The sequence below is a fragment of the Bacillus rossius genome, chromosome 15 (assembly GCF_032445375.1).
Source record: "Bacillus rossius redtenbacheri isolate Brsri chromosome 15, Brsri_v3, whole genome shotgun sequence".
NCBI lineage: Eukaryota > Metazoa > Arthropoda > Insecta > Phasmatodea > Bacillidae > Bacillus > Bacillus rossius.
In genome coordinates, this window is record NC_086342.1 from 35,964,770 (window position 1) to 35,992,189 (window position 27,420).

At 37.4% G+C, this 27,420-nt stretch overlaps 2 protein-coding genes across 3 annotated transcripts; one reads left to right on the plus strand and one right to left on the minus strand.

Annotated features, from left to right (window-relative positions):
- On the minus strand, positions 1-26,948 carry LOC134539296 (ankyrin repeat-containing protein DDB_G0279043-like). 2 transcript variants are annotated; one of them, XM_063381201.1, is made up of 4 exons: positions 26,860-26,948; positions 20,291-20,426; positions 3,440-3,539; positions 8-642 (listed from the first exon to the last, which is right to left on the minus strand). In XM_063381201.1, the coding sequence occupies exons 3-4, from the start codon at positions 3,524-3,526 to the stop codon at positions 61-63; spliced, it is 669 nt and encodes a 222-aa protein (XP_063237271.1). In that variant the 5' UTR covers positions 3,527-3,539; positions 20,291-20,426; positions 26,860-26,948; the 3' UTR covers positions 8-60. The 2 variants fall into 2 exon arrangements, with proteins under 2 accessions (XP_063237272.1, XP_063237271.1); XM_063381202.1 differs by lacking the exons at positions 20,291-20,426; positions 26,860-26,948 and adding an exon at positions 7,230-7,294 and having other exon boundaries at positions 1-642.
- On the plus strand, positions 24,118-27,399 carry LOC134539297 (uncharacterized). The gene is made up of 3 exons (XM_063381203.1): positions 24,118-24,184; positions 25,698-25,802; positions 26,812-27,399. Exons 2-3 carry the CDS (start codon positions 25,716-25,718, stop codon positions 27,241-27,243), a joined length of 519 nt encoding a protein of 172 aa, XP_063237273.1. The 5' UTR covers positions 24,118-24,184; positions 25,698-25,715; the 3' UTR covers positions 27,244-27,399.
- The last annotated feature ends 21 nt before the right edge of the window (positions 27,400-27,420 follow it).

The window sequence follows — 27,420 nt, forward strand, 5'->3', positions numbered from 1 at the left end:
TGTCAAGAGAATATATTTATTGATGAGAACAGAACGGAACGCAGGGTACATCACAAGCACTCATGACTGCTGCAGTCTCTCGTTGAGGTGGGCAACCACATGGACCTGGTTGTGTCTCAGAGCCACTTCAAGAGGAGTGATGTCCCTCCCCACGTTGGCTCCGGCGTCCAGCAGCAACTTCACGAGCGGCCAGTTGCCTTCGCTCAGCGCAGGGTAGAGGGCCGTGTGACCTTGGTTGTTGGTGATGTCCAATAGGGCGCCGCGGCGAAGGAGGTACCTCACCATCTCAAGGCAGCCTGATCTCGCGGCCAGCATGAGCGGGGTGTCGCCTTGGGCGTCCTGCTGGTTGATGTCTGCGCCGCGCGCCAGCAGCTGCATGGCCACATGCACCTCGCCACCTGCCACCGCGCCGTGCAGCATGGCGTGGCCTGAGCTGTCCGTGATGTCTGCGCACCCCTCGGGGATCGCCAGCTCCCCCGCCAGGTAGAAGTCGCCCCACCGCCCGATCAAGTACATCGGCGTGGTCGTGTGCGGCGAGATCCCCTCCGCCTCCTCGGCGGCGTCGGCGTTGTTGTAGCTCAGCGCCGCGATCAGGTACGAGCGCAGACTGGCCCAGTTCTTGGTGGCGTTGTATTCCAGGAGCTGCGGGCACGATCATTAGAGTGGATGTCACCCGAGAATACAACCTACCCCTATGTTTCCCAACAACGAAAAATCCAGGTTTATCTCCCAATGAATCACACCTGGATCCCCTTGGAGGTACTCGTGTGAACTGACCATTGTGTGTTTGTTAAAATGTTAAAATCACCAGGGTGCTAACCATCCTCGTTTTGTTCACTTGTTATTGACGAAGAATTTTAAGAAATTTTGTTTGTTTACATATGGTTAAGTGTAAGACAAGGCGGAACGCCTTAACTTCCCCATTTCAAATAAGGCAAAAATAGAATAAAATCAATAAATAAAAACTGTAGGACTTGAAAAATAATATTTGTGACCAAATTTGCACGGTTAAAATCAACACCAATGTCTTTCCGAGGACTCGAACTCACAATCCCTACTAACTTAGAACATGCATGCCTCCAACTTCATTTCGGACGTTGACTGAAAAGCGTTATACACTGAAACACCATTGCTGTATCGGGTTGTGCTGAATGCTTTAGGTAAGTTTGTGTGGGTGGTTTGGTGTGGCTGGTCAACAAACGTAAATATTTAAGAGGCAACAGAACCCTCATGTCTTTATTTAGGAATTACCTGTTATTCTGATCTTTAAGATAAATATTATACATACCGTGTGGTGAAATATAACCAATGATTTGTTACTGCAAAAATGTGATAGTGATCGTAGGTACCCTTGATATATATTGTAGTTGTAAACACTTACAGTGAAATACAATATGTTATATTTTAATTTAAATTAAAAAGTTACCAGGTGCTCTCAAGGTAGTGTTTAACAGCTACATTCAGTAGTAAAAAATAATTTACAAAACAGACAGACACCTTCTGTATGTATAAAATAAGTTTTAATATAATTGTATTTTAATAATTTGTGACCTTTATTTGGTATTATTTGTAACAGTATTCTTAAATTTATTTTTTTGAGCATATCTTGATGAATATAACTTGTATGATAACTACTTCTATTTAGCCCAACTGTAGGTTATTCTTAATTACCGGGTATTAATGCTTTGGCATCTCAAGCTTATCCTTGCAGCTTAAAATATTTTTGCTACAGACGTATACACACATCTTATGAACGGTTAATAATTTTGTGTTAAAATGAGTTTTTATGTTAAAAAGAACGTAATTTTTAAATTCAAATGTGATAATAAGATCACTTTAAATAATATGTTATACATAGATTTATGTATAAAAACTCGGGAAAAATATAATATAATATAATAATCCAGTTCAGTTCATATTACTGGAAGAAAAATTATCCAAATTGTATATTTTTAGCAAAAAAAAAATGTCCCGGATAAACAATGGTCATGTTTGCTCTTCAAGTAATGCACAGCAACAATAGTTGGGAAGTTTATTTAACAACTTTTTTGATCAAATTATTTTTTTTATTTTAGCAAGGTTATGTATGATACGTCACATAGTCAAGTTTACTGCAATTAATAATTGAAAAATAGTGTAATTTTTGTGGGTTCTCCATATACATGACTCATGTATCACTTAGTTACTCTAGAAAACCTGCGAATGTATTAATTATATAAATTAGCTTCAAATATATATTTTTTTTTCTCAAAAAAGAAGAAGAATATTAACACGGTCACCACTATATGTTATTAATATATTAATTTGTAATAAAATACTAACCTTAATGTTAACAAATAATTATGCTACATCTGAAAAAAAAATTACATATATTAAAAATTTTAAGTAAGTGTGTACAGGAATGAACTCAACTTGGTATACCTATAATCTGTTCGCTTTTTGCAACGCACCTGGTGTTAATATGCGCCCTCTACCCACCCACTTCTCTGACCACAAACAAGAAAGTGAACATGGATGGCCTTTATGCGTCTATCATTAGATCATGTTTGGGAAACGCCTTTTTTACACAGTCACACAGAAAATAACTCTCCCGAACTGTTACAAAACCCGTTGCCAAGAAATAGTTTGTACAAGAAATATACTGTAAAATGATATGTAACTTTGTACAACTGATGGCTATGGTTATTATTGCATATATGAAAATCAATTTTTTTTTACGAAAAATGTTGTACAATTTTTAATATTTTAAATTTAAATATATATTTATTTTAAACTATGAAATAATAGTTGAATATTCAAATGGTTTTAATTTTAAATTTGAATAATGCTTATTATGTGGGCAGTAAAAAATGTAATGTTATACAGTGAACGGTTAACCAATATATATATTATATATATACCTATTGGAGGTATCGAGACAACACAAAACATAAATGATTGGGTAAGAATTTAAACACAGTATTACAAACGAACAGTTATTAGTAGTGGTTCAGTAATTTCCATAAAAATGTAAAATTTATAAAAATAACTGCAATTTATATGAAAATTTCTTTTCCACTTTCAAAAAAAATACAGTGCACTGAAATCTTTAGTTAAAATATCAAAATAATATGTAATTTGACACATAAGGAGTTATACGGTTGAGGATAGTTCTTTTGCAATTAGGAAGAAATCGAGCCAAGATTTTAATTTATACGGCTTCAGACTCAAAAATCGAATAACGTGGCTCTCTAAAATATAAGTAAATACAAAACAATATATTGTGCTAATTTGAGGCTCCGAAATTAATTAAGATTCAGCCTATGTGATGATTTCCGGCAATTGTCCTCACCCGTCATATTAACAGAACACACGAGTAAATGTGTTTACTTGACTAAGTCAATTTAAATACTGTGAATAGTTTTAAAACTTTTGTTAAATTCTATAAAATTATACTTACAATGTTTCTATCCAGGCTATAAGCTGTTGCCTGAGTCACCATAAAGAACAAAAGTGAAATACTTATTGGCGCCATCTTGCAATTCATGGTTGATTATGTCCTGCAAATAAACCAAAAATGTCACACAAGACGTCCTTCCAAACAATACACAGTGTGTGTTCCAGGGCCGTATTTAGGTTTTGTAGACCCCAAGGTCGATCCTGTGGTGCGGGCTCTGCCGGAAGAAATGTTTTGAAAACGTTGCATATTTTTGCAAATTTTTTAGTTTTAACATTAAAATTTGGAAAATTTATTTTAAAACTTAAAAAATATGCTTTAAAAGGATTAAAAAATTATTGATTTTTATATAATTATTATTTAGTGACTTAAACTTAATGAACAATATTTATTAACAATCACTGATTAACTGTGAAAAAAATTGCTATGTTCTCTAATATGCAATCAAAAGTTATTCAAATTAAATTTTTTTTTATGTAAACATGTTAGGCTACTGCAAGATAAAAAATGAGTATAACAAAAAGCAAATTTTGCTTAGATTTTATCTAATAAGCACTATCCCAATCCATTGTACTTAAAACTAATTCTGACAAATAATTTTAACGGGTAACTGGATTTCGCCTACACTTCGTAGTAATGAAGATACTTGTATCTCATTTCTTCATATATTATTTTTTTTTAAACAATCAAATTCTAATGCTGAGCAAAGCCACCCCGTTGAGCCTCTGTTCTAGAATTGAGCTTCGAAACATTTTTTTCGATTAGTACAATTTCTTGGACATTTGCCATTGCAGTTTTACAATGCTTCCAAAGGAAAAAAATTCAAGAAAACCAACTAATTAATAATAATTTAAACATAACCCCACAGCTAATGTCAAACAATAAAACCAATGATTAAACTTAACAGATATTACGTACAACTCAATGACGACAGCACAGACGAACAGATAGCCCAATAATACCGTGATAGGAATGTATTATTGAAACATAAAGTAGCAGCCCAGGCGAACACAGTTGGCTAACAATTACGAGACATTTTGAACGAAAACAGTAAATGCAGGCAAACAGGAAAAATTAGACAACACAGCGAATATACGAACGCAACGATAAAGATAAACAGATATTGTAGACAACGAAACGACGTCAACACCAAAAAACCCAGTAGGATTCCTAGGAAAAAACAGTTTTAACATTTCGGGAACTGGCATGTATTTGCGTCATCATACGCAAAAAATACATATTTAAGCCTCGCCAGATGTCTTCTGTAGCTTCTGCTCAGCATGATCAACGTTTCGTTGTTCTCTTTCTTTGGCACGAGAATTTGTTTGTCAGTTACTGCTTTTAAAAGCAAACGGTCAGAACTGTATGTCGGGTATTTGAAGCTGTAAAATAATCGTTAAGTTTTTACATATCCTTAAAAGCTTACAGCGCTCAGACTGCACAAGTACCCATTGTACTAAATTATTTTACGCCAGAGAAAACGCATGGAGGCCATTGTACTTTCTATTTATTAAATAAGCGTTATCATAATAAAGACAATGGCAGTTCTTAATGACTTTGCTAGTCTCACCCAAAAACTTCTCCAAGACTTGAAATATATCTGTAGTTTTGTGGCCCTGATTAGTGATGAATGCTACAAATGTTTCAACTGGGCATGTTCCTCTAAATATCTGAAGAACTGAAGTCCCATTTATAACTTTTCTCGAAGACCCAAGTTATTAAATAACTTTTCCCGTAAAAATGATAAACCTCTCCCACTGATAAAAGGAATAACATTTTTAGAAACTCCTTAAAACTTCTCGCCAGTATTTTGCTACATCGTCTGCTTATTCTGTTAGTTGTTGATCAATACACCTCACTTATTTAGAGCATCAAGCAAAAATGCAAAAAAAAAAAAAAAAAAAAAAAAAAAAAACACATAGAGGTGGTGTTTAGAAGTTTCTTATTTAACCCTAACTGCATCAGCATTTTTCCAATTGAAATAACCACCATGAGTAAAGATTGAGCGTATTCGGAAAAAAAAAGTTTTAATCACTGGAATAGACGCGTCCATTGATAGAATCAAAACAATCAGAGCTATTATTATATTATACTAATCAGAGCTATTATTATATTTTATGGTTTTATCAATACATATATACTGCTAAAAAGAACACGTTTGACAATTTTTGTGTAATTTATTTTAAAACTTGTACCAATTTGATTGTTTTAATTGTTTTAGTTAAATCGATAACCGTGAAGATTTTAAAGAGAGATGGCGCCCATTTTTATGCAGTAGTCTATATCACTTGGTGTCTAAACTCTGGCTACAAACGGATGTAATTTTGTAAATAAACATTTTCAATAGAGCAGGTCCAATGGGTACCACTCTTTTGCATTCTTTTGTTTGGCACTTCCGCTTTTAAATTCCTCTCTTTATGATGATTAGTTAGTAATTTACGACACTCACTTAAGAATAATGGAACAAAAAAAGTCTCATTTTTCAGCGATACATTTACTTTGTTGTTATGAAAATATATTAATAACAATATTGAACTGTCAGCATACACATTAATATAAAACAATTAAAATGTGATTACAATCACCAAAACAAGCAATAAAGAAATGTTTAAAATCCAATTCAAATTACTTCCTGCATTTCAACAGGAAAAAAATGTGACTTGGTGAGTTCCGCTTTATAAATTGTGTTTCTAAGACCAGAAAACTAAAATGCCATATTAAGGCTACACCAGATTAATTTTTGAGAAAATGTAAATTTCCTTATGTATAAATCTTAATAATCTGTATGTTTTATAGATTTTTGACACTATAAATAAACAATCCAAAGCTTATTTTGCTATAGAATATTTTTTCTTGACAACAATTCCCCTGGGAGCATGAGACATAATATGATTTTATTAAGATTTAAGTAAAATTAAAAAAGAAAATTATTTTAAATGTAATAAAGAAAAAATTTTTTTTTAGATAAAATTTAAGAATGTTAATAGTAGCAAATAGAAAGTAAAAACCTCATAAAAATCCTATTTTTTATTATATTAAAAATGTCTCTATTGCAATAAAACTGTTAATTTTTTATGTAAAAAGCAGTGCATTTAAGACAAAACCATATTGGTAACATATTAAAAGTTTTGGAGACCAGATTTTGGAATTTCTGAATTTGTTACTTTTTGATTACAAATTTGAAATATCAGGATAATAAATTTTAACACATTTGACGAGTTGCTGAGTAAATCCGTACATGAAATAATTTCATTGGCAAAGATGAATAAATTTTGTATATGGTTTCAATTAATAGCTAGTCCAACTAGTTTCAGCAAGTACAAGAATATTTTGTTTGTAGACCTAGCAGGAAAAAAGAGAAGACAAGGCAATCCTACACTAATTAAGTAAATTATTATTTAACAATTTCAATTACGATAATTTCTTATCCCAGGTTGAATAGAAAACGAAAATATTTTATATAATTAAGAATATATAAATGAGAATAAGATTGAAGTCAACACAAAATAACAGGAAAAATTAGTTTATAACAATTATAATTAAAGACCTGTGATGTTCCTTATTACTGCAATACTAGTGGAGTGCCAGTTTACTTAAAAATATTAAATTTACCTTTTTCTTTATGTTTATTATATATTATTTGAAAATAAAGAATATTTCAATGATAAAGCTTTTTAATTTTTATTTGTATTCTTATGTTACTTTCTAGCATGTGTTTTTAAAAAAATGAAATTTAAACTTTTAAAAAATAATATTTAAACCTAGTTTTTATAGCTAATTCAGCGAGACTTGCCTGTATTTTGAGCGTGAGGATGTGGCTTTCAACAATGCCAAGACTCTAATATTGCAAGTTAGCAGACGATACGTTTTATAGTATCTGACATCTGTATGTAATTGCAGTAATAAACAAACAGTGTCTAAAGGTTATGGCCCAATTAGCATTGAGATAAATGATAAAGGTCTTAAAAACAAGTCAATTACGTACTAGCGGTCACTATTCTCCGAAACCACGTTTTCCTCGTACGCTTATTTTTTTCTGTTTCGTAACTCATTTTCCTAAAAGGCTGAGCGTTTTAACTGAATATTGACGATTCGCAAACAAAAGAACCAGCACTCGAATCCTGGGTTGAGCCAGCCTGATTTTCACATCAGGAAAATCATGAGTTGGTTTTACTGTTTGCTATGTTCCATTGTTTCCCTTTAATAATCCTGCATTAACTTCGTCACGTGTGTAAAAATATGAATAAATCGTTTTTGGGGAGACGGAAGGCTATTTTTATTAATAATAACTACAATTGCTCCAATAGTCAAATAGTTTCAATGGTTAAACTGATATCATATAGCTTCACATAACTAAATACTTACATGCATGCTTTTGTTTAAATATTTGGCTCTTCTCAATATTTATATTCTTAACACAATTATTCAGTCGTCATTATAGGCATATGCTTATATATATTTTAATTCATTATTACTTATCATGTCCCTCTATTTGCTAGCCATTGCCGTTGGTTTTTATTACATTCTTAAGATCTAAATGAGATTACGAGAAATAAAAACTTGTTAAATATTATCAAACATGTTTCATATTTAAATTTATAGGCATGTAGGTTATAAGCTAATTATAATCTAAAGAACACGTGCCTTGCTACAGCAGAGCACTCTATTAGTACTCATTTTATATGCCCCTCTTCATGAATACGTCACTTGTATGCCTCAAACTAAAAGAAGAATAAAAAATTGTTTGTCTGTAAAGTCGGTTTACGGACGATAGTTTAACGTGACAACGTCATAACAAAACATTGATGAAATGATTGATCCAGAAGAACAGGAAATATCATATTCGGCCTGAGACTGAGACGTATAGGTTTTTGCAACCAAACCATTTAGGCATTAAAAATATTATATTCTTTAAGGAATATATATTTTTAATTTTTCTGTCTTTTGTATGATAAAATCTACCTCTGAATACTTTTATGAATAAAATTGAATAATTTTTATTGAATTATCACTATTTTGTATGGATACAAAGAAGGAGTGAAATGAAATCTACAATTTAATTAATAAATTTACTTTTATTTGCATTCATTAATTCAAATATATTTATTACTTTAAAGTGTCGGGCGCGTCGTATTTATTTTTACCAATGTCAAACTAAAGCGTGAACAGTATCATACCAGCAATAAATATTTAGCTACACAGCTAAAACAATACTCATACAACACCCTCCTTAGCACATATGCATGTTCCCCTCTCTGCATGGTACCCCCTGCATGTGTAGAGCGTATAGGCTTCGGCCTGAGACGCACTTAGAGTCTCTCCCTAACCCAGACCCCTCCCAAAACACTTAGTAATAAATTAGGTTAGGAAAAAAATGAAAAAAAAAATACAGTATACATCCGTAGTGGGACATCCGTAGTGGGACAATTTTTCGTGCGTGCAGCCAGCGTTCATCGATTTATTAGACGCTGTCACGTCAAAATGTTTTTAATTAAAACCTACACATAACACCACAAAACATTGTTATATCTAAGGTACCTGAAATAAAATATAGATCAAGGATTCCAATTTTGAATTAAACGTTTTTAAAGTTCTTTGAACGCATGTATTTAACCAAACATACCTTTTCAGTATGATGACAAAGATGGTAACAATAGGTCTGGATTTTTATCTGAAAGTGAATGAGGCATTAACAATGCAGTAGATATTTTTTAGGAGAAAATCATCAACAGTATAATAATCGTTCCAATGAGGCGAAGGAAAAATTATAAAACAAACTAATTTCAAAAAAATACCTTTTAGGTACAAATGAAAAATTCCTGGAGAATGCATGTGCCAAATTTCACGGCCTTTGCCTCGCCGTCACAGTACTGCGCGAACTAATAGGCAGAATAACTTATTTATTAATATAGGTAAATAATTATATAATAAACTAGCTTAAAACCCGCGGTTACTAACTCGAAACTTTTGAGTTTTTGGTAAAATTTTACAATTATTGTAGAAAAGTATGTGATTAATTCCAAATATTTTAAATAAATATAATCAGTTAAATTATCAAGAGGAAAAAATATTTAGTTCATTAAGAAATAGTTTAAAAATTATATTTTTTAAAGTGGATATGCCTAGGACTTTTTAATATTTAGTATAGAACCAGTATCTGATTATAACTTCGATTTCAATTCATTAGGTAGACAATTAAAAAAACTGTTAAAACATGTACATATTTAATTTTAACTATGTTTATGACATCGTTTACACTAACACTTTTTTACTATGATTAAAGCTAAGATTGAATAGTTAAATAATTTCACAGTATTACTAATCCTTTCCATTATTTAAGGATATTTGATACAATCACAACATTATTTGAAATAAAGAGTACATTTATAAAGTTTATTATCAAATGCAAAAGTCGATTCTTAGTTTCCGTAATATAACTGAAATAAAATACTTAAATTTTTTACCCTACTTCTATGTCCCTACACGAATGCAATTGAAAAATTTCATAACTAACAAAATATGACAATATAGGTACCTTAAGCAAACAATACCCAAACACATTCCGTTTGCTTTTTTGACCACAAAAGTAAATAACAAAATTTTAATAATAATCTTACATTTATATTCAGTTTAAATTGAACTTTCAAGTACTGAGATGATGGATATCATAATTATTTTAATCTTTTTAAGTAATATTAATTCCTGGTATAACTTTAAATGTGATATTTTGGAAAACGTTGAAGAAGAGGAGTTTGCTGAAGGTAAGTTTATTTCTTATTTACAATATCTTAAAATAGTTTCATTTAAGATAGGATAATTATTAATATTAAAGTTTTAATATAATATTTCACCTTTAAAAAATTAGAACTTCAGCAAATGATAAAACATTATTTCGTAGATTTTGCATTTTATAGGTCATACCATATAACTTTCATTCTACTTAATTAGTTTAAGGGTGACGTCAGCCGGGGCTTCGCCCCACGAGCCTGATCATCCTCCGTTCCCTTTCCCACCCCCTTTCCTACCCGGCATTTGTATCATGATGTACGTAGCCGTGTGAGATTCAAACTGCGCGCCACGAACTACAGCAAGAGGGCGCTTAGCTGCAGTGCGCCGCACCCCTATAAGTCTTAATATTTATTGTAATCCTTTTCTTTTCGCCCCCAAAATAGTGTCACGACGGCTATGCATGTGAGTGTCTTTTGTTTAATTAAATCATGATGTTTTATAATTCAATACGTGCAAACACGGACAAGGACGCTCCCTAGCGGGCGGCGGAGGTACTAGCACATTATTTGATCTAAACTGTTTTCCATCATAGAAGTGATTATTACAGACGGTCTGGGTATGGATGTGATGTGCTAATTTTTGTAAAGAGTTTATGTTATTTTCAATAATAACCCGGGGCACGCAATAGCTAAGTTGTTAACGATAATTGTATTCGGCGCGAAGGGCGCCATGTTGCCTTCTGCAAGCCCGGGTCTCTTCCCAGTCTCCTTCTTCAGCCGGCCGACGGCGGACGTTTCTGAAGACACTCCGAGGACATCACCGTTGTTTCAACGAGAAGTAGTTCTGTTAAGTAATTTATTCAAATCGTTTTCATTTTTATCCGCGGGGCCTCTCTCGGTCGGAGCGACTGCTTCATTAATAATTATTTACTCTCTGGAGTTTTCGGTCATCTGTGTGATAAGTAACGGCTTGAGGCGACCACGTGCGTGGTTCGCCTCCTCACCTAATTCGATTCGTGCCTCGGGCGTTTTATAACAGTATCAAGGAAGGATTGTGTAAGAGCGTGTAACGTGAGTAATAAAAACCAACTTAATTGAGTCACGTGTCTTTGTGTTTGGGGGGCCACGTGGGTCCTTAACCTGGTCAGCGGCGTGTGGGACGCCCTGAGAGCCCACTGCGGTAATTAGAAGCGTGCCCGACGCTGAGAGCGGGCTTAGTTAGGGACAGGTGTTGCGTTAAAAATCAGGAGGGCTAATATCTCGCCGCACACGGGCCACGTAACGCCCTGAGTTAGACTTTCACGCCAGGTCCACGTGCCCACTCACGTGGTGGAGCCCATTAATTTCCACCAGTATTTCAAATCTCAACACCGGTACGCCCTCAAGGGATACGATTTTTTAAATAAATAAAAAACTTTTCCCGTTTTCACCCCATTAAGAGACGATTTGTCAAGTTTGTTAATGAGCAAAATCAAAAAAAAAAAAAAAAAGGTAGAAATGGGGAAAGTTTTTTTACAAAAACAGAAAAATCGTTCTCTTATAAAATGGAAATTATTGCATCCGTTTGAATGTTTTATAACTCATAGGAGTAAAGCGATAACTTTTTGTCTGAATCATGTTATGATACGACTAACCATAACTACAAGGGGTTAAGCAAACAAGGGTTGGCAGATAAAAATAAATCGGTATAAGGCACAATATCGAATTTGTATAAAAAATTATAAATTAATTTTATAGTTTACATCTAAAACTTTTGTTTGAAACAATTTTTGATTAACGAACCATTGGAGCAAAGGGTGGAATAAATAAGGGTTAAATTAAAAAAAATTAACTCCCTTATTAGCTACGCTATTAAATACATTCAAATTGCTTGAAAATTTTATAATTTTAAATTAAAATATTAAACTCAAACAACTTTTGATAATTTAAACCGTTACTGCAAGAGGTGGTAATACTAAGGATGGAAAAAAACTAAATGTTATTACTTTTTTAAATACATTTTCTTTCATTACCATTATAATTTATTGAAAATCGCTTAAAATTTATCCAAAACATTAAGCTGGAACAATTTTTGATAAAACGAAATATAACAATAAAAACAGGGACGAAGAGCCGACGGAGGTACTGGAGCGGATGGTGGAGCTGATGCGCCCGGAACTTAGGCCACATCTGCGCCTGATGACACGATTCCCGGCCGAGGAGTTCATCCAGCATGCCCGCGCCATGGAGCATGACCTGCGGGGCGCAAGGCCGACCAGAGATATCACTCCTTTGAGAGGCAAGCAGGAGGACGTGGCGCCCGCCTACACCAAGGCACTGGTGCCCTACGTCACATCTTCCCGGGGCAACACCCGGCGCGACGAGTCCGGGTCAGGCGGCCCTCTCCAGCCGGCATGGCGGAGGCGTATCACTGACGGCAGCCAACCACCACAGTGCCACACGTGCCCACCCAGCACGCGGCACTGGCACGAGGACTGCCCTGTGCGGAACAAGTTCCGGCCCGACATCATGAACAGACGGCCGTCGGGAAACGGGCAGCAGGGGGCGGCGAACTGAAACAGCTCACCTCCCCCGCCACGCTCATCAACAACAACAGAACAACAATGACGGGGCCCCTCCTGGGTCACGTGGGAGCAGCGGAAGCGGACCTGTTGCGGATTCCGGTGGTTGTCATCATGCGCGCAGTCCACGTGCTTGTTGACACCGCCACCAGCCATAACTGCATGGCCGTGCGCGTGATCGGCCACTCCGACTTCGAGTCGCGTCCAGGCCAACTCCACCTGGCCACCACGGGAGACGTCTGCCACACCCGGGGCGTCGCGACGCTGGAGGTGGGCGTGCAGGACCACCGGTCCACCACGATGGCGCTGGTAGTGGAGCAGCTGCGCGACGACGTTATCCTGGGGCTGCCCTGGCTCTACGAGCAGCACGCCGCCATCGACGTCCGGGCCGGATGCGTGCACTTCGGCACCCAGGGGCGACGCACCATCCACGGGCTGGGTAGGCCGACTCCACCAGCGGTAAACAAGGTCAGTCTCGAAGAGTTTCAGAACGGGGTGCCCCCCGAGTTCCATACCATCATCCAGCAGGTCCTCGATCACCAGTGTAATGTGTTTGCATCCGCGGATCCGCTAAAATGTACCACCATAGCTGAACATGCCATCTCAACCCATCCTCACGAGCCAATGTTTATCCCGCCCTGTAGCTATGGCCACGCCGGTAAACAGATCATCCTAGATCAGGTTCAGGACATGTTACAGGACCGGATAATTGAGCCTAGTGAGAGCCCGTACAATTTTCAAGTCGTGCTGGCGGAGATAAAGGACGGCAAATTACGTTTTTGCGTTAATTTTAAGCCTATTAACAGGGTAACAATTAATGCACCGCCCCCTCTGTTGAACATAGCCGACACACTTACGGGACTGGGGAACGCCAAGATATTCTCCTCCATTGACTTAAAATCGGGATATTGGCAGGTGCCAATACGGCAGGCGGACCGGCCCAAGACAGCATTCACGGCCCCAGACGGGTGTAGATTTCAATTTTGCGCGATGCCATTCGGACTTCAGGACGCCCCCGCCACATTCCAGAGGATGATGACACGCGTTCTGGATAATTATTTGGGCAAGTTTGCGGCCGCATACCTGGACGACATAATTATATGGTCACAGACGTGGGAAGAGCACGCACATCACCTAGCGCTAGTCTTAGAACGCCTGGAAAGCCACGGCCTCACGTGTAATCGTGAAAAATGTCACCTGGGAATCACGGAACTGGACTTCCTGGGTTTGGTGGTCAACACAGAATGAAACCGGCCCACGGAAAAACAACATAACGTCATTGTCAACAAAGAGCCCCCATGCCCGCGTAAACAGCTGCAGAAATTCTTGGGATTAGCCAACTGGCTGCGGGCCTTCATTCCAGAATTCTCAGTAATAGCCGCGCCAATGACTGAACAGCTGTCACCCAAGCAACCGTTCCGGTGGACTGCGGAAGCCCAGGAAGCCTTTGACGAGTTAAAGCGCAGATTTCACCGGTGTCACTTACTCGCGCGACTGGACCCGACGAAGCCACTGATCGTACAAACAGACGCGAGTGAGAAGGGAATAGGGGCCATTCTCCTACAACTCGGCGATGATGGCGGACCCCGGGTAATCTAATACGCGAGCGCCAAGTTCGGCGACGTCGAGCAGCGGTACAGTGTTAATGAGAGGAAGTGTTTCGGCATGGTTTGGGCCCTGAGGCGCTACCGCCCGCACTTGGAGGGGCAGTCTTTCGTGTTAAGGATGGACAGCCAATGTCTGAAGTGGCTGGCCACCATGCAGGGGCGGCGCTCAAAACTGACTCATTGGGCCATGCTCCTACAGGCCCTAGATTTCTAGGTCGAACACGTGCCGGGGAAACATAATGAGCTAGCGGACGAGCTGTCATGCAACCCTGATGTCACGACAACCGCACGCGACGACGCCGAGTGGGAGGAACTGTTAGCGCCGTCCAGTGGGCGCATAACTAGGACACCACACACCTCGACACCTATCGCCGCACTTTGCGCAATCGCCCCGAACACCACACCGATGTTACCACCGGGTGCGGAGCTCGACGACCTGGACACGTACGTGCGGGCGGTCCAGCTGACAGACTCAGACACACAAGAACTCATACGTCACTGCGGAGAGGCGGAGTGTGAGGGGTACCGGGAAGTGGACGGGCTCCTCCAGGCACGACCGAAGGGGACAGACCACCCATGGCGAACTTTTGCACCATACACCACGCGGCGGGAGGTTTTCGACATGTTCCACGTGAACCGACTAGCAGGACATCCCGGTGCAGACCATACATGCCACGACGTACGGGAGCGATTCTACTGGCCAGGGGTGAACCAGTTTGTACGAGACTGCGTACGGAGATGCAGGCACTGTCAGCGGCACAAGGCACGCCGCACAGATGGGACAGCTCAGCAGATACCTAGGCAACCCTCCGAGCCCTTTCACACGGTCGCCCTTGACCTGATGGGACTGTACCCACGATCGCCGCGAGGGAAGCGATTCTTACTGGTCGTGACGGATTGCTACACACATTGGGTAGAGGTGTACCCCCTCACGAACGCCCATGCTAGCACCATTGCGCGCAGTCTGGAGACTGAGTTTTTCCCTAGTTTTTACCCACGTGTCCTGTTGACAGACAACGCCACTCAGTTTGTGGGCGCCGGTGGACACAGCTGGGGAGAAAGTGGCGGGTCATCATGCACACCACACCTATATACCACCCACGCGCAAAACCCACAGAGCGACGGAATCAGGAGGTAAAAGTGTAGTTGTGGCTGAGACTCTCGGACGACCATGCCCAGTGGGATGCCCACATCCCCGAAATACTGTATTGTATCCGACGACGGGTGAATGCTGCAACCGGTGAGACACTGGCCACAATGGTCCAGGGGCGAAACCTCACCCTCCCTGGGGAATACCACGTACGCCAACAACACCAGATCGAGGCGGATGTAGAGAGTCCCGAGGGGCGCCTGAGGCAGTTGGCCGAGATGCACGACGCCATGCGACGCAACCAGGCGGCTTACCAGGCACAGCGAACACCCGAGACGACTCGCCCGCCACCTGACTTGAGCCCCGGCCAGCTGGTATACGCCCGACTTCACCCATTCTCCTCCGGCCGACACAACTTCTGCGCCGGACTAGCACCGAAGTGGATCGGCCCGGTGATGGTGATCAAAGCGGGACCCACAGCAGTGGTGATAAAACTACCCTCCGGCTGGGCCGCAAAATACCATCGGGACGACATCAGGATAGCGTGACAAGAAGGGGAGGAGACGGAGAACATGGCGGACGATGGAGAGGCGGCACAACCGGTCACGTCCACACCAACGGACACGGACGAGGGCGGGTTTAGGGGCTTCCCGGAAGTAGAGGCGGAGCGGGGGACGCCCGCAACAAAGATGACTACCCGGCCGTGACGACTGAGGATTCGGGAGACGGGGCCTCACCTTTCAGGGGAATCCTCAGCGACACGGCCGAAACATCAGACCAACCAGAGCCCCAGCCACTTGTATGGAACCAGAGGAAGCGGAAAGTAGACTGGCATCACCAGACGAGCCGCTGTGGCCGCTACACTTCTCTCTGGCGGACTCTACGTTAAGTGTGACAGTGGAGGAGCTGCCGGAGGACGAGACGGCGCAGAGGGAGGAGGTATATCCCGCGTCGGATACACCGATCCCGGCACCGCGATACCAACTGCGAACCCGCGTGCCTGCGCAAGAAATCAGCTGCTGTGCGATACGGGCATTGGGAGACAGCGCGCACACCAGGAGCGACCACGCCCACCGGGCACGAAAGGAAACGTCGGCATGACAGGCTACTCGAGAGGGGGGGGGGGGGGGCAATTGACGTCAGCCGGGGCTTCGCCCCACGAGCCTGATCATCCTCCGTTCCCTTTCCCACCACCTTTCCTACCCGGCATTTGTATCATGATGTACGTAGCCGTGTGAGATTCAAACTGCGCGCCACGAACTACAGCAAGAGGGCGCTTAGCTGCAGTACGCCACACCCCTATAAGTCTTAATATTTATTGTAATCCTTTTCTTTTCGCCCCCAAAATAGTGTCACGACGGCTATGCATGTGAGTGTCTTTTGTTTAACTAAATCACGATGTTTTGTAATTTAATAAGTGCAAGCACAGACAAGGACGCTCCCTAGCGGGCGGCGGAGGTACTAGCACATTATTTGATCTAAACTGTTTTCCATCATAGAAGTGATTATTACAGACGGTCTGGGTATGGATGTGATGTGCTAATTTTTGTAAAGAGTTTATGTTATTTTCAATAATAACCCGGGGCACGCAATAGCTAAGTTGTTAACGGTAATTGTGTTCGGCGCGAAGGGCGCCATGTTGCCTTCCGCAAGCCCGGGTCTCTTCCCAGTCTCCTTCTTCAGCCGGCCGACGGCGGACGTTTCTGCAGACACTCCGAAAACATCACCGTTGTTTCAACGAGAAGTAGTTAAGAAATTTATTCAAATCGTTTTTATTTTTATCCTCGGGGCCTCTCTCGGTCGGAGAGAATGCTTCATTAATAATTATTTACTCTCCGGAGTTTTCGGTCATCTGTGTGATAAGTAACGGCTTGAGGCGACCACATGCGTGGTTCGCCTCCTCACCTAATTCGATTCGTGCCTCGGGCGTTTTATAACAGTATCAATGAAGGATTGTGTAAGAGCGTGTAACGTGAGTAATAAAAACCAACTTAATTGAGTCACGTGTCTTTGTGTTTGGGGGGCCACGTGGGTCCTTAACTTGGTCAGAGGCGTGTGGGACACCCTAAGAGCCCACTGCGGTAATTAGAAGCGTGCCCGACGCTGAGAGCGGGCTTAGTTAGGGACAGGTGTTGCGTTAAAAATCAGGAGGGCTAATATCTCGCCGCACACGGGCCACGTAACGCCCTGAGTTAGACTTTCACGCCGGGTCCACGTGCCCACTCACGTGGTGGAGCCCATTAATTTCCACCAGTATTTCAAATCTCAACACCGGTACGCCCTCAAGGGATACGATTTTTTAAATAAATAAAAAACTTTTCCAGTTTTCACCCAATTAAGAGACGATTTGTCAAGTTTGTTAATGAGCAAAATCCGGAAAAAAAAAAAGGGGTACAATGGGGAAAGTTTTTTTAAAAAAACAGAAAAATCGTTCTCCCATAAAATGGTAATTATTGCATCCGTTTGAATGTTTTATAACTCATAGGAGTAAAGCGATAACCTTTTGTCTGAATCATGCTATGATACGACTAACCATAACTACAAGGGGTTAAACAAACAAGGGTTGGCAGATAAAAATAAATCGGTATAAGGCACAATATCGAATTTGTATAAAAAATTATAAATTAATTTTATTGTATACATCTAAAACTTTTGTTTGAAACAATTTTTGATTAACGAACCATTGGAGCAAAGGGTGGAATAAATAAGGGTTAAATTAAAAAACAAATTAACTCCCTTATTAGCTACACTATTAAATACGTTCAAATTGCTTGAAAATGTTATAATTTTAAATTAAAATATTAGTCTCAAACAACTTTTGATAATTTAAACCATTACTGCAAGAGGTGGTAATACTAAGGATGGGAAAAAACTAAATGTTATTACTTTTTTAAATACATTTTCTTTCATTTCCATTATAATTTATTGAAAATCGCTTAAAATTTATCCAAAACATTAAGCTGGAACAATGTTTGATAAAACGAAATATAACCGTAAAAACAGGGATTGAAATTAAAGAAAAAATGGTATCCTTTTAGTATCAAATTCGTCTGAATTTATTAATAACTACTTAAATTATTAAACCTAGGTCCAAAAAATTGTATGCTCACGGATTAATCCAAAGGATGGACAGTAGTGTTTGAAAATGAAAAATAATGGCATGACTACTGTACTAGGTATATTATGAAATTCGATAAGACATTCAATGCTGGATGCATTAAGTTAAAAACATTAAAAATATTCTCTGCATGGAATATGAAAAAAAAATTTATTTCAATATCTTTTTTATACTGACAAAACTTTAGGATAATAGGTATGTTATACATTAAGTTCTTAAAATGTTCCAGGAGTTTATAGAAGTTTACAAAATATTTCACAAAATATAGGTACTTCGAAATCTACTTATGCTAGAGGTGGGTTGCAGAGTATCAATCTGCTACTTTGTTACTGATACATGCCTGTTTCAAGTACTGCAAACGAGTACACTATTCAAGTATTAAGTACTTTAGAATCAGTTTAGAATTCGCCTGGAACAACACCACGGCCAATGTGCGCAGAACCCGATCGCAGATGACGGTCACTTGGGCGGAGCTTGTGAAAGGGGAGGGAGCGGCACGACGAATAAGGGATAAAGAAGGGAAAGAATGTAGGGGAGGGGGAAGCCTAAGATGTACATCAAGTTCTGTCCCTGCGCGAACACGCCCGAATATTCACCTTCATCCAACCTCGGGTTTATTTATATATATTTATATTTCTCTGTTTATTTTAATGTAGCTATAATAACCTAACTAACCGTCCATAGTGTTCTAAAGTGTTTTAATGTAGCTAACCTAACCGACCACTTTTAATATTTGAATTCATTTTTCCTGTGCAAAAATAAAACAAATCCAGAGGTTGGCCGAAGGTGAATATTCGGGCGTGTTCGGGCAGGGACAGAGCTTGATGTACATCTTAGGGTTATCATCAAAGTACGCTCAGTGCGCAGTGCGTGCTCCTTGCAAAGATTGAAGACTCCGATTACGAAAGGCGTGGAAAGAGAACACAGATACCTTTTTCGACTACGAAGAATGTAGAATGAGAAAACTGATACCTTTGTACGACTACGAAGAATGTAGAATAAGAAAACTGATACCTTTTTACGAAGAACGTGGAAAGAGAAAACTGATACCTTTTTACGCTGGTGATGACGGTAAGGAGGATGTGTAACCTGTAACGAGAATGCTGATACGTTGTTTCTGCCTGGGACCGCTACTGCTGTAGTTGATACAAAAGTATCAGCTACTTGTAACCAGTACATTACTGTATCAGTAACTGGTTGGAACAGATACCGAAAATTTCTCTAACAACCCACCTCTAACTTACACCTCTAGGCTAGGGCGAAAGAGATTTTTTTTATATACAGGTTTTGCTACAAGTAATGTCATGAATGTGACAGAACTTAATGAACTGACATATGTAACAACCACGATGGTGCGTACCAAAGTTCCCGAAGACAAAGCTAATCTTTATAGTATTAAGTGTTTTATAAATATTTACAGTATGGGTGGTATTTTAATAGAATTCGTTTTCGAAATTCAGGTCCGAAGACGGAGTCTAATATTTTTTCAAGTCTTTTTCACTTTTATCATAGCCTTTTAAATATTTTATTTAAAATTTCAGTCTGCCAATCAAATGCTTTAATAGTCGACCCAGCTGCTCCGGCAGCGAATTCTAGCAGCGCGCACGGAAGCTACGTGTGATTCGCGTCGAGAAATGTAATTTGTCACGCTTGGCGTTATTTCAAAGGACTGCACGTTAAATGTGGTGTCAACACGAGAACGCATGAATGTACTGGATACCGAGGTCAGATGACTGAAGGACTTGCTCACCGCTCACGCGACTGGCGGGACTGCAGCGGGTTTCGCGTGCTTGTTGACCACCCGGTGCTTGTTGACCACCCGGTGCTCGCGAGCCGCGACGGTCCTGATGCCTCGTTCACAACCAGGTCGTACTTTTCGAGTCTTCCTATCAATACAATCAAACACAATCAAAGAACCCACATGTTTCTCTCCATGATGACTTAGCAATTAAAAACCAAAACCAAAAGTACTGAAAATAAATGTATCAAACTTACATGATACGTCACACCTTACTATCCACATACGCAAACACTTATTTAATATCAAAAACTCTTATTTATTTGATGTAAGAAAAATTAGTGTTGCCTAAGTGCAGATTGATTTAAAGTTCGAACTGCTTTTGCAACATTTCAGAAGATTCTATAATATTCTTTAAACATTGTCACTATAGATGGTATTGTTTTGTACAAATCTTCTTTTAATCCCATATAAATGAAAAGATTTAATCAAAATTATTGCATGTTCAATGCAGACAAAATATATTTACAATATTACTATTAATTCAATGCGTAAATTGCTTCTTTAAAAACTAGCATAACATTTTCCGAGCACAGGTAAATTTGTTCTGTGCTGTGTCACCAATGAAACTAATACAAGTATGTAATCCCTCAACATAGGCACTAATAAATTTGTATGATCCTTTCTCTAATGGCTATTTTATTCAAAATAGGATTTGAGAAAAAATGTTTACATTTACGAAAAGTCAAACAGTCTCAAAATTGTTCCTCCCCAGTAAAAATGTTTCTTATGTATTGTTTCAGATAAAAGTTTTACGATTATATTTTTATAGATTATGATAATTATAAATTGATATTAAGCTATGTAATCTGAAGGAGTTTTAAATATTTTTGTGTCTGGTTAACAAGTTTCCTCAAATTTGGTTTAACTAAAAAAAAATGTCCACATTAAAATTTTGGTAATTTTTTTTTAAGATGATCAACAAAAAATTTAAAATTAATCGGACACATCGTTAATGTTTTTACCCTGCAACCTTGTTTTGCTCACTCAAAAAGGTTTTATAGTACCGTTTATTGTTTTAGACTATACACATTAGGGCAATATTAACAAACATCATTATATATATGGATGGATTTAAGCCGTGCTGCTAATAGCGTTAAATAATTTTTAGTCCTTTAAACCCTATGTTCTTAATATTTGTGAAAATCTTGTTATAAATAAAAACATTTGAACAAAAATTTGTTACTAGTGAGTATAACGAGGCTTTATAACTCTAAATGAATTTTATATATTCATTACCAAGGTAGTTACAGTGTTTTTTATGTTACACACAAAACCTAAAAAATTTACCGGCTGTCATTACAAAAAAAAAAAGATTTTAACCATAATGAACTTAAGATTTTCCATTCCTCACTTATACTAATCATTGTGTAAGTGACTTTTGAATAAATTACATTGATGATTGATTTATTATATATGCATAATTTAATTTTTTTTAAGTTCACGATAGGTTCTAGAGATCATTAAACCTAAAAATAGTTATATTGTTTTACAAAATTTTCACTATGGTACAAAAGCGATATGTAAAGTTAATTCGAAATTTAATGTAACTAATATAGGAACTTCTGTAAATAGAAATTAAATGATGGACTAAATAAAATGCAAAGAATTTCTCTTAAGGTACTGTAATTACCTTACTGCCCTTAAAAGCCTTTACTTTATATTTTAATAATGAAATTATGCTTAGTTATAACTGATATCAAGCATAAGTATATTAAGAATTATTACTGTCAGTATTTTAACGCTGTATTCATTAAAAAAAATAATGAAATACTAAACGCCAGAGACATAACGATGAAAATTGTTTGAAACAGATAGTCACATCAAAAATTTTGATTTAATTAATTTTCATACTTATTTTGGATACAGCAGATTTGAAGTCACTTTTAAAAAAATTAAATTAAGCCCCCTGGTTCTCTTCATATATCTTTAAGTAAATGCAACCAAATTTAAACTTTTCTCTGCTTGTTAAATTATATTCACTTAAGTATGTTTCATGTTTACTGTAAAAATAAATAATTCTTTAATTTCCTAACGGTCTGGACTTACTGTTCGTTAACTGTTACACAATTTTTTACAGATTGTGTATATTATATTTTTGTGATGTATGTTTGTGTTAAAATTTTCACCATGCTCGTTACACTGAAGGATAAAGAACACTTATAAGGGGAGGCTGTATATTAATAAACAAACATGGTTTTCTTTTTGTAACGACCATTAAATACTGTTATATTTTTATTTCGAAGAATAACATTCTCTTAAGTGCGAAAACATGTTTGATGTCAATAGGACACATTGTTTGATTGTTAATTTTTTGTAATAAATAGGGTCATGCAATTTCCGCAAAAATATTTTGAGACTAGCCTAGAGATACAACACTGTAGCATTGTCTGTATGTCGTGATTAATCCAGTTTATATCAGGTACATGTCAACTGTCAACCCACCAATCAAATTAATTCAGTGCTGAAGCCCGGCCAAATAAGGCAATGGTTTCTTTCGATAGTTAATATTGTGGTTCGTGTTTTTATTCAAATAAAAACATTCATATTGTTTGCTTCTTAAAGTTAAGTTTGACAGGACTAAGGCATTGGCCAACTGAAATGTATTACTAAAACCCGAACGGTTTTACACGTGGAATGTTTTCCTTAACATCACGAGAAATATACTGAAAACATGAAAACTACGTTAAACATTTTCGTTTTCATACACGTGTTCGTCCACCCTCAAAGAGACTTATCAGTTCCGCCGCTGGAAGCGCCACGAGTCACCTAGCACGGTGCCTACAGATGCGCAACGTATATTCAACTTTATTTCTCTCCTAATTTATCTGCCACTTATATTCTTTCTGCACATTCCACACTCTCTTATTTTACTTTCGCACTCATTTTAATTGTCTCCCTTATTCTCTTTCTCTCCCTCCAAAAAGCAGAGCAACATTTTGGAGAAGTTTATGACTCTCCAGCCTCGACTGGCCACCAATAAGTTGGGCCTACTTGAAATTGTTTGCGATTTAACCTTACCACATTATTTAAATTTTTAATTGGAGTGCAATATTGGTCATTTTCTATTAAAGTAGATTTACAATTTTTTTTAAATAAAAATTCATAATCTACAAACTAAGAGCGTGTTTTACTCAACCTTTCACGTGATTTTTGCAACCTAAATTTTTCTATAGCCACTAAAGTGTAAAGTGGAGTATAAATATTTTTTCTTTAAAAATAAAAATGATTTGTAGGTTAGTCGTCTCAGCGTTGGGTGTAAAGAGGTTGTATATTGAATTATATTTGAATTGTATAGTATTTTATGTATTTTATAATTAAAATATTTTATATGATATATTCTGTCAGAATTTGTAGTGTGTGCTTAAATTATCAGAACTTTAAGTGACCTATTTTTATGTTTTATTTTTTCCGTTAAAACGCTTAAAAATAATATCAGTTTTAGGTAAGTTATTTAATTACATTTGGTTATATGTTAATATAAAATTTCCTTCAAATGATTTAGGCCTATAATAGCTATTACAGGTCATGTAATACGCAAAAACATCAATGCATAATTTTCAGATATATTGCTTTAATAATTCAGTTCTGACTAAGGAAAAACTGTACAAGGAAAATTAAATACCAGCTAATTCAGATAACATTCGAAACAATATTTTTTACGTGTTGATATACATTTCTTATTTTTATTGCTTGTAACCTTTTGGCACTATGAAGATAACTGCGATAGTTGACAGATGTCCACCAATATTTAAAAGCCTTGTGTCTAATCCGTAGCTGCAGTTTTACGACAGAGACTGCGGTGCTTACAACATAGTTACAAGCAAACACATCTCATTATAACAGGCAAGTCTCGTTTTATAATTTAGCACTAAGTTAAACCAATTTAAATTTTATAATTTTTTTATTTATTATAATAATTTCTTTATGTTTATGCAGTTGCATAGAAATATTTTGAAAGTTCATAATTACATAATATAATTTATGTCCCATCTTATTTATTAGAAATAAAATAAACTACGATTAAATATTTTACTTTAAACACTAAGATTTCTATATTTTTGTACTGAGAAAAACTAAAATTTAATTTAATTTATCTTCTTGTTTCCCAATCCTTCATGAGTTCATCAGTCTAGTTTTGAAAATAAATTAAATTATTTAATTTAACATAAGCTTACAGTATTTTTGTAAGGTACATAATCATATTTTTATCCATAAAAGCTCAGAGATTTAACAATGTAGCTCATAAATTTATCTTGCTTTACGACTCTAACTATATTAAAGTACAAATTCTGAGGTTTGGATTAGGAAACGAAAATAACTTGTTCGTGTCACTGATGTAAACAGATACGCCTAAAATACATTTTTTTAAAAGTCATTTATGTGTTTTATTTTCACCAAGTTAATCAGTATAAATGCTTTAAATATAAATCTATTTATTGCATTTCCGGAAGTAAAAATCAAGAAATTATTCCTCTCAAATTAAATTAATGTTACTAACACCTAAATGTGATGCCAAGTGTATTTTAAGTTAGATAATTACATGCCGATTGCTTACAAACTTTCCTAAAACTTTTGTCTTTGTAAATAATAATTAAGAGTTAGTAAATATATAATCACCCTAACGCAATTCTCTGGTAAGATTTACACTAAAAAAGGTTTTAAAATTATATTTTTTACCTAACCGATTTGGAATCAAACTGCTTATTTTAATTTTAATTTTAATATACAGGTTTTTTAATATATAAACTAGTTTTTTAAAATACTAGCTTTCAGCTATCGAAATAATATTGGTTTGCACATACCATCAAAAACCATAAAAATTTTGACCATCTGATACTATAGATATTTGATGCTATTTAATTAATTTTACAAAATAGTGAAGTATCTACCACTCTCTTTGCAACTAGGCTAGAACCCATTGTTTCTGCGTATCATGCATACAAATATTTCAGCATCAATTATACAACGCCTGAAAGTATGCTATACTTACTGAACGCAGATTTCACACTATAAAATTTAACATGTGCATCAGGCCTAGTTCGTTCATGGTGGTCCAATCGTTAGGCTACAAGATTTTCTGTGCAGCTACGTGATCATACAACATTATTTACGATTTCCTTTAACGCTCAAGCATTTCTAATATTTATTGGCTAATGCTTACACGATAAATTTTTTGTTAATTAATATATCTCAAAATATATGATACATACTTTAATAGCATTTGTGAAAATTGCTGAATCACTTACCCCAGCATTATATCCCTGTTTTTAAGTCATTAGCATTGAACAAGCTACGACGATTATATTGCGGCTTCCTTGATAGGAAAGTTAGTCATAAAAATGTTTCATTTTTACAGCCCGACACCATATCCACCATGAATTACAAGATGACACCAACTATCGTTTTAATCGCATCCTTTCTGGTGGTCAAGGCCACAGCTGGCACCCTGGATCGTGAGCAGGTGAGTATTAAGTTTTTCTATTTTTTTCAGTTTGTTTGTGCCTGAGGATAGGTCAATATCAGTTCCCGAAACGTCGGAAACTGTTATTTTAGAAAGGCTTCTGGGCCTGTGCTATCGTCGTCGTGCTTTCCAGAATATTTGTTCTGTCGCATCACTGGAGTTGCCTGTTAGTCTCTTAATTGTCTTTGTGTTGTCCATATTATTCGTTTATTATTATTGAGTTATTTTGTTTGTCACTGCGTTTTACAAATTGTTCGTTTAATTTTATTAACTTACATGTTGCTACTGCCTTGTAGTTATAGCCCACTGTCTTGATGTAATTATTTTACTTATTCCTTTAACTGTATTTTCATACTGCTTATTGTTTTAAATTTTTTAATTCGGCTGATCTTAGATTTTTTCTGTTTAGATGTTTGCATGTTCATCTTTTCTGTCATTTTATTTTTTCTCAGTTACTTGGCTTTTTTATGACATACAGTATAACCATTTATATTGCATGAAAAAATCAGTATTCCTGATTTGATGAAGCATTCGAGAAATATTGAACTGATAATGTTCCTGTTAATAAAGAGTTGACTAGACAACCAATGATGTAATGTATAATTTGACTATCAATTTGATATTAACTATCATCTATCATGATTAGTTTAACTTTGTTAAAGAATTATTAAATAAGATATCTAAAAGTAAGAAAATGTTACTATTAAAATTCTCAGCTCATGCGATCAAGTCAATAGTACGAAATATTATGTACATGGTAGAGTAAATAGTTTGTAGTTGTTCAGTGAGCTTTTAGTTATATTTTGTTTATTAAAAATATTATTTATTTTAATCTATAAATTGTATTTACAATTAAATAAAAAGCATACTTGTAAAACATTTCTAATGAAAAGTACAAACATAAAAATATTGCATTTCTTTTTATATTATTAGGTTGACAAGGCATTAATGTTAACTTAAAGTTTAATTGAATGAACGGAGGAGACATGCCTCAACACTTGGCTTGCAGCTCCTGGAATACAACCGGACCAAGAACTGGGTCTCCCTGCACTCGTACCTGAGCGGGGCGCTGGAAGACACCAACCCCATGGCTTACGAGCAGGTGCAAGCGATCTCGCGGTACGTCACCAACCCGATGTACCTGATCGGCTGGAGAGGCTACGACTACCTGGCGGAGGAGCTGGCGATCCCCGAGGGCTGCGCAGACATCACGGACAGCTCAGGCCACGCCGTGCTGCACGGCGCCGCGCTCGCCAACCACGTCATCAGCGCCAGTCTGCAGCTGGCGCGCGGTGCTGACAGCGAGGTGAAGGACAGCGACGGCAACTGGCTGATGGCTGAATGGCTGTGGAATCACGGAGCTCGCGATCTCTCAGGGTCGTCGCTTCAGGACTTGGCTCAGCCGGCCAGTGGAACCCAACACTGCCTCACATCGAGTTAGTTCTGCGCACGTGTGACGCAAAATATCTGTCAGCATTCGCTACCTTTCGATAACCGTACTACGTTTGTTTTCTCAGTAAGAATTTCTGTTTTTGTTTTTAAGGAAACATTGTTTTTTGTTTTATAGTTTAGTTAAATATGTTACATCATTAACTTACAGTTGTGTTTCTTTGTATGC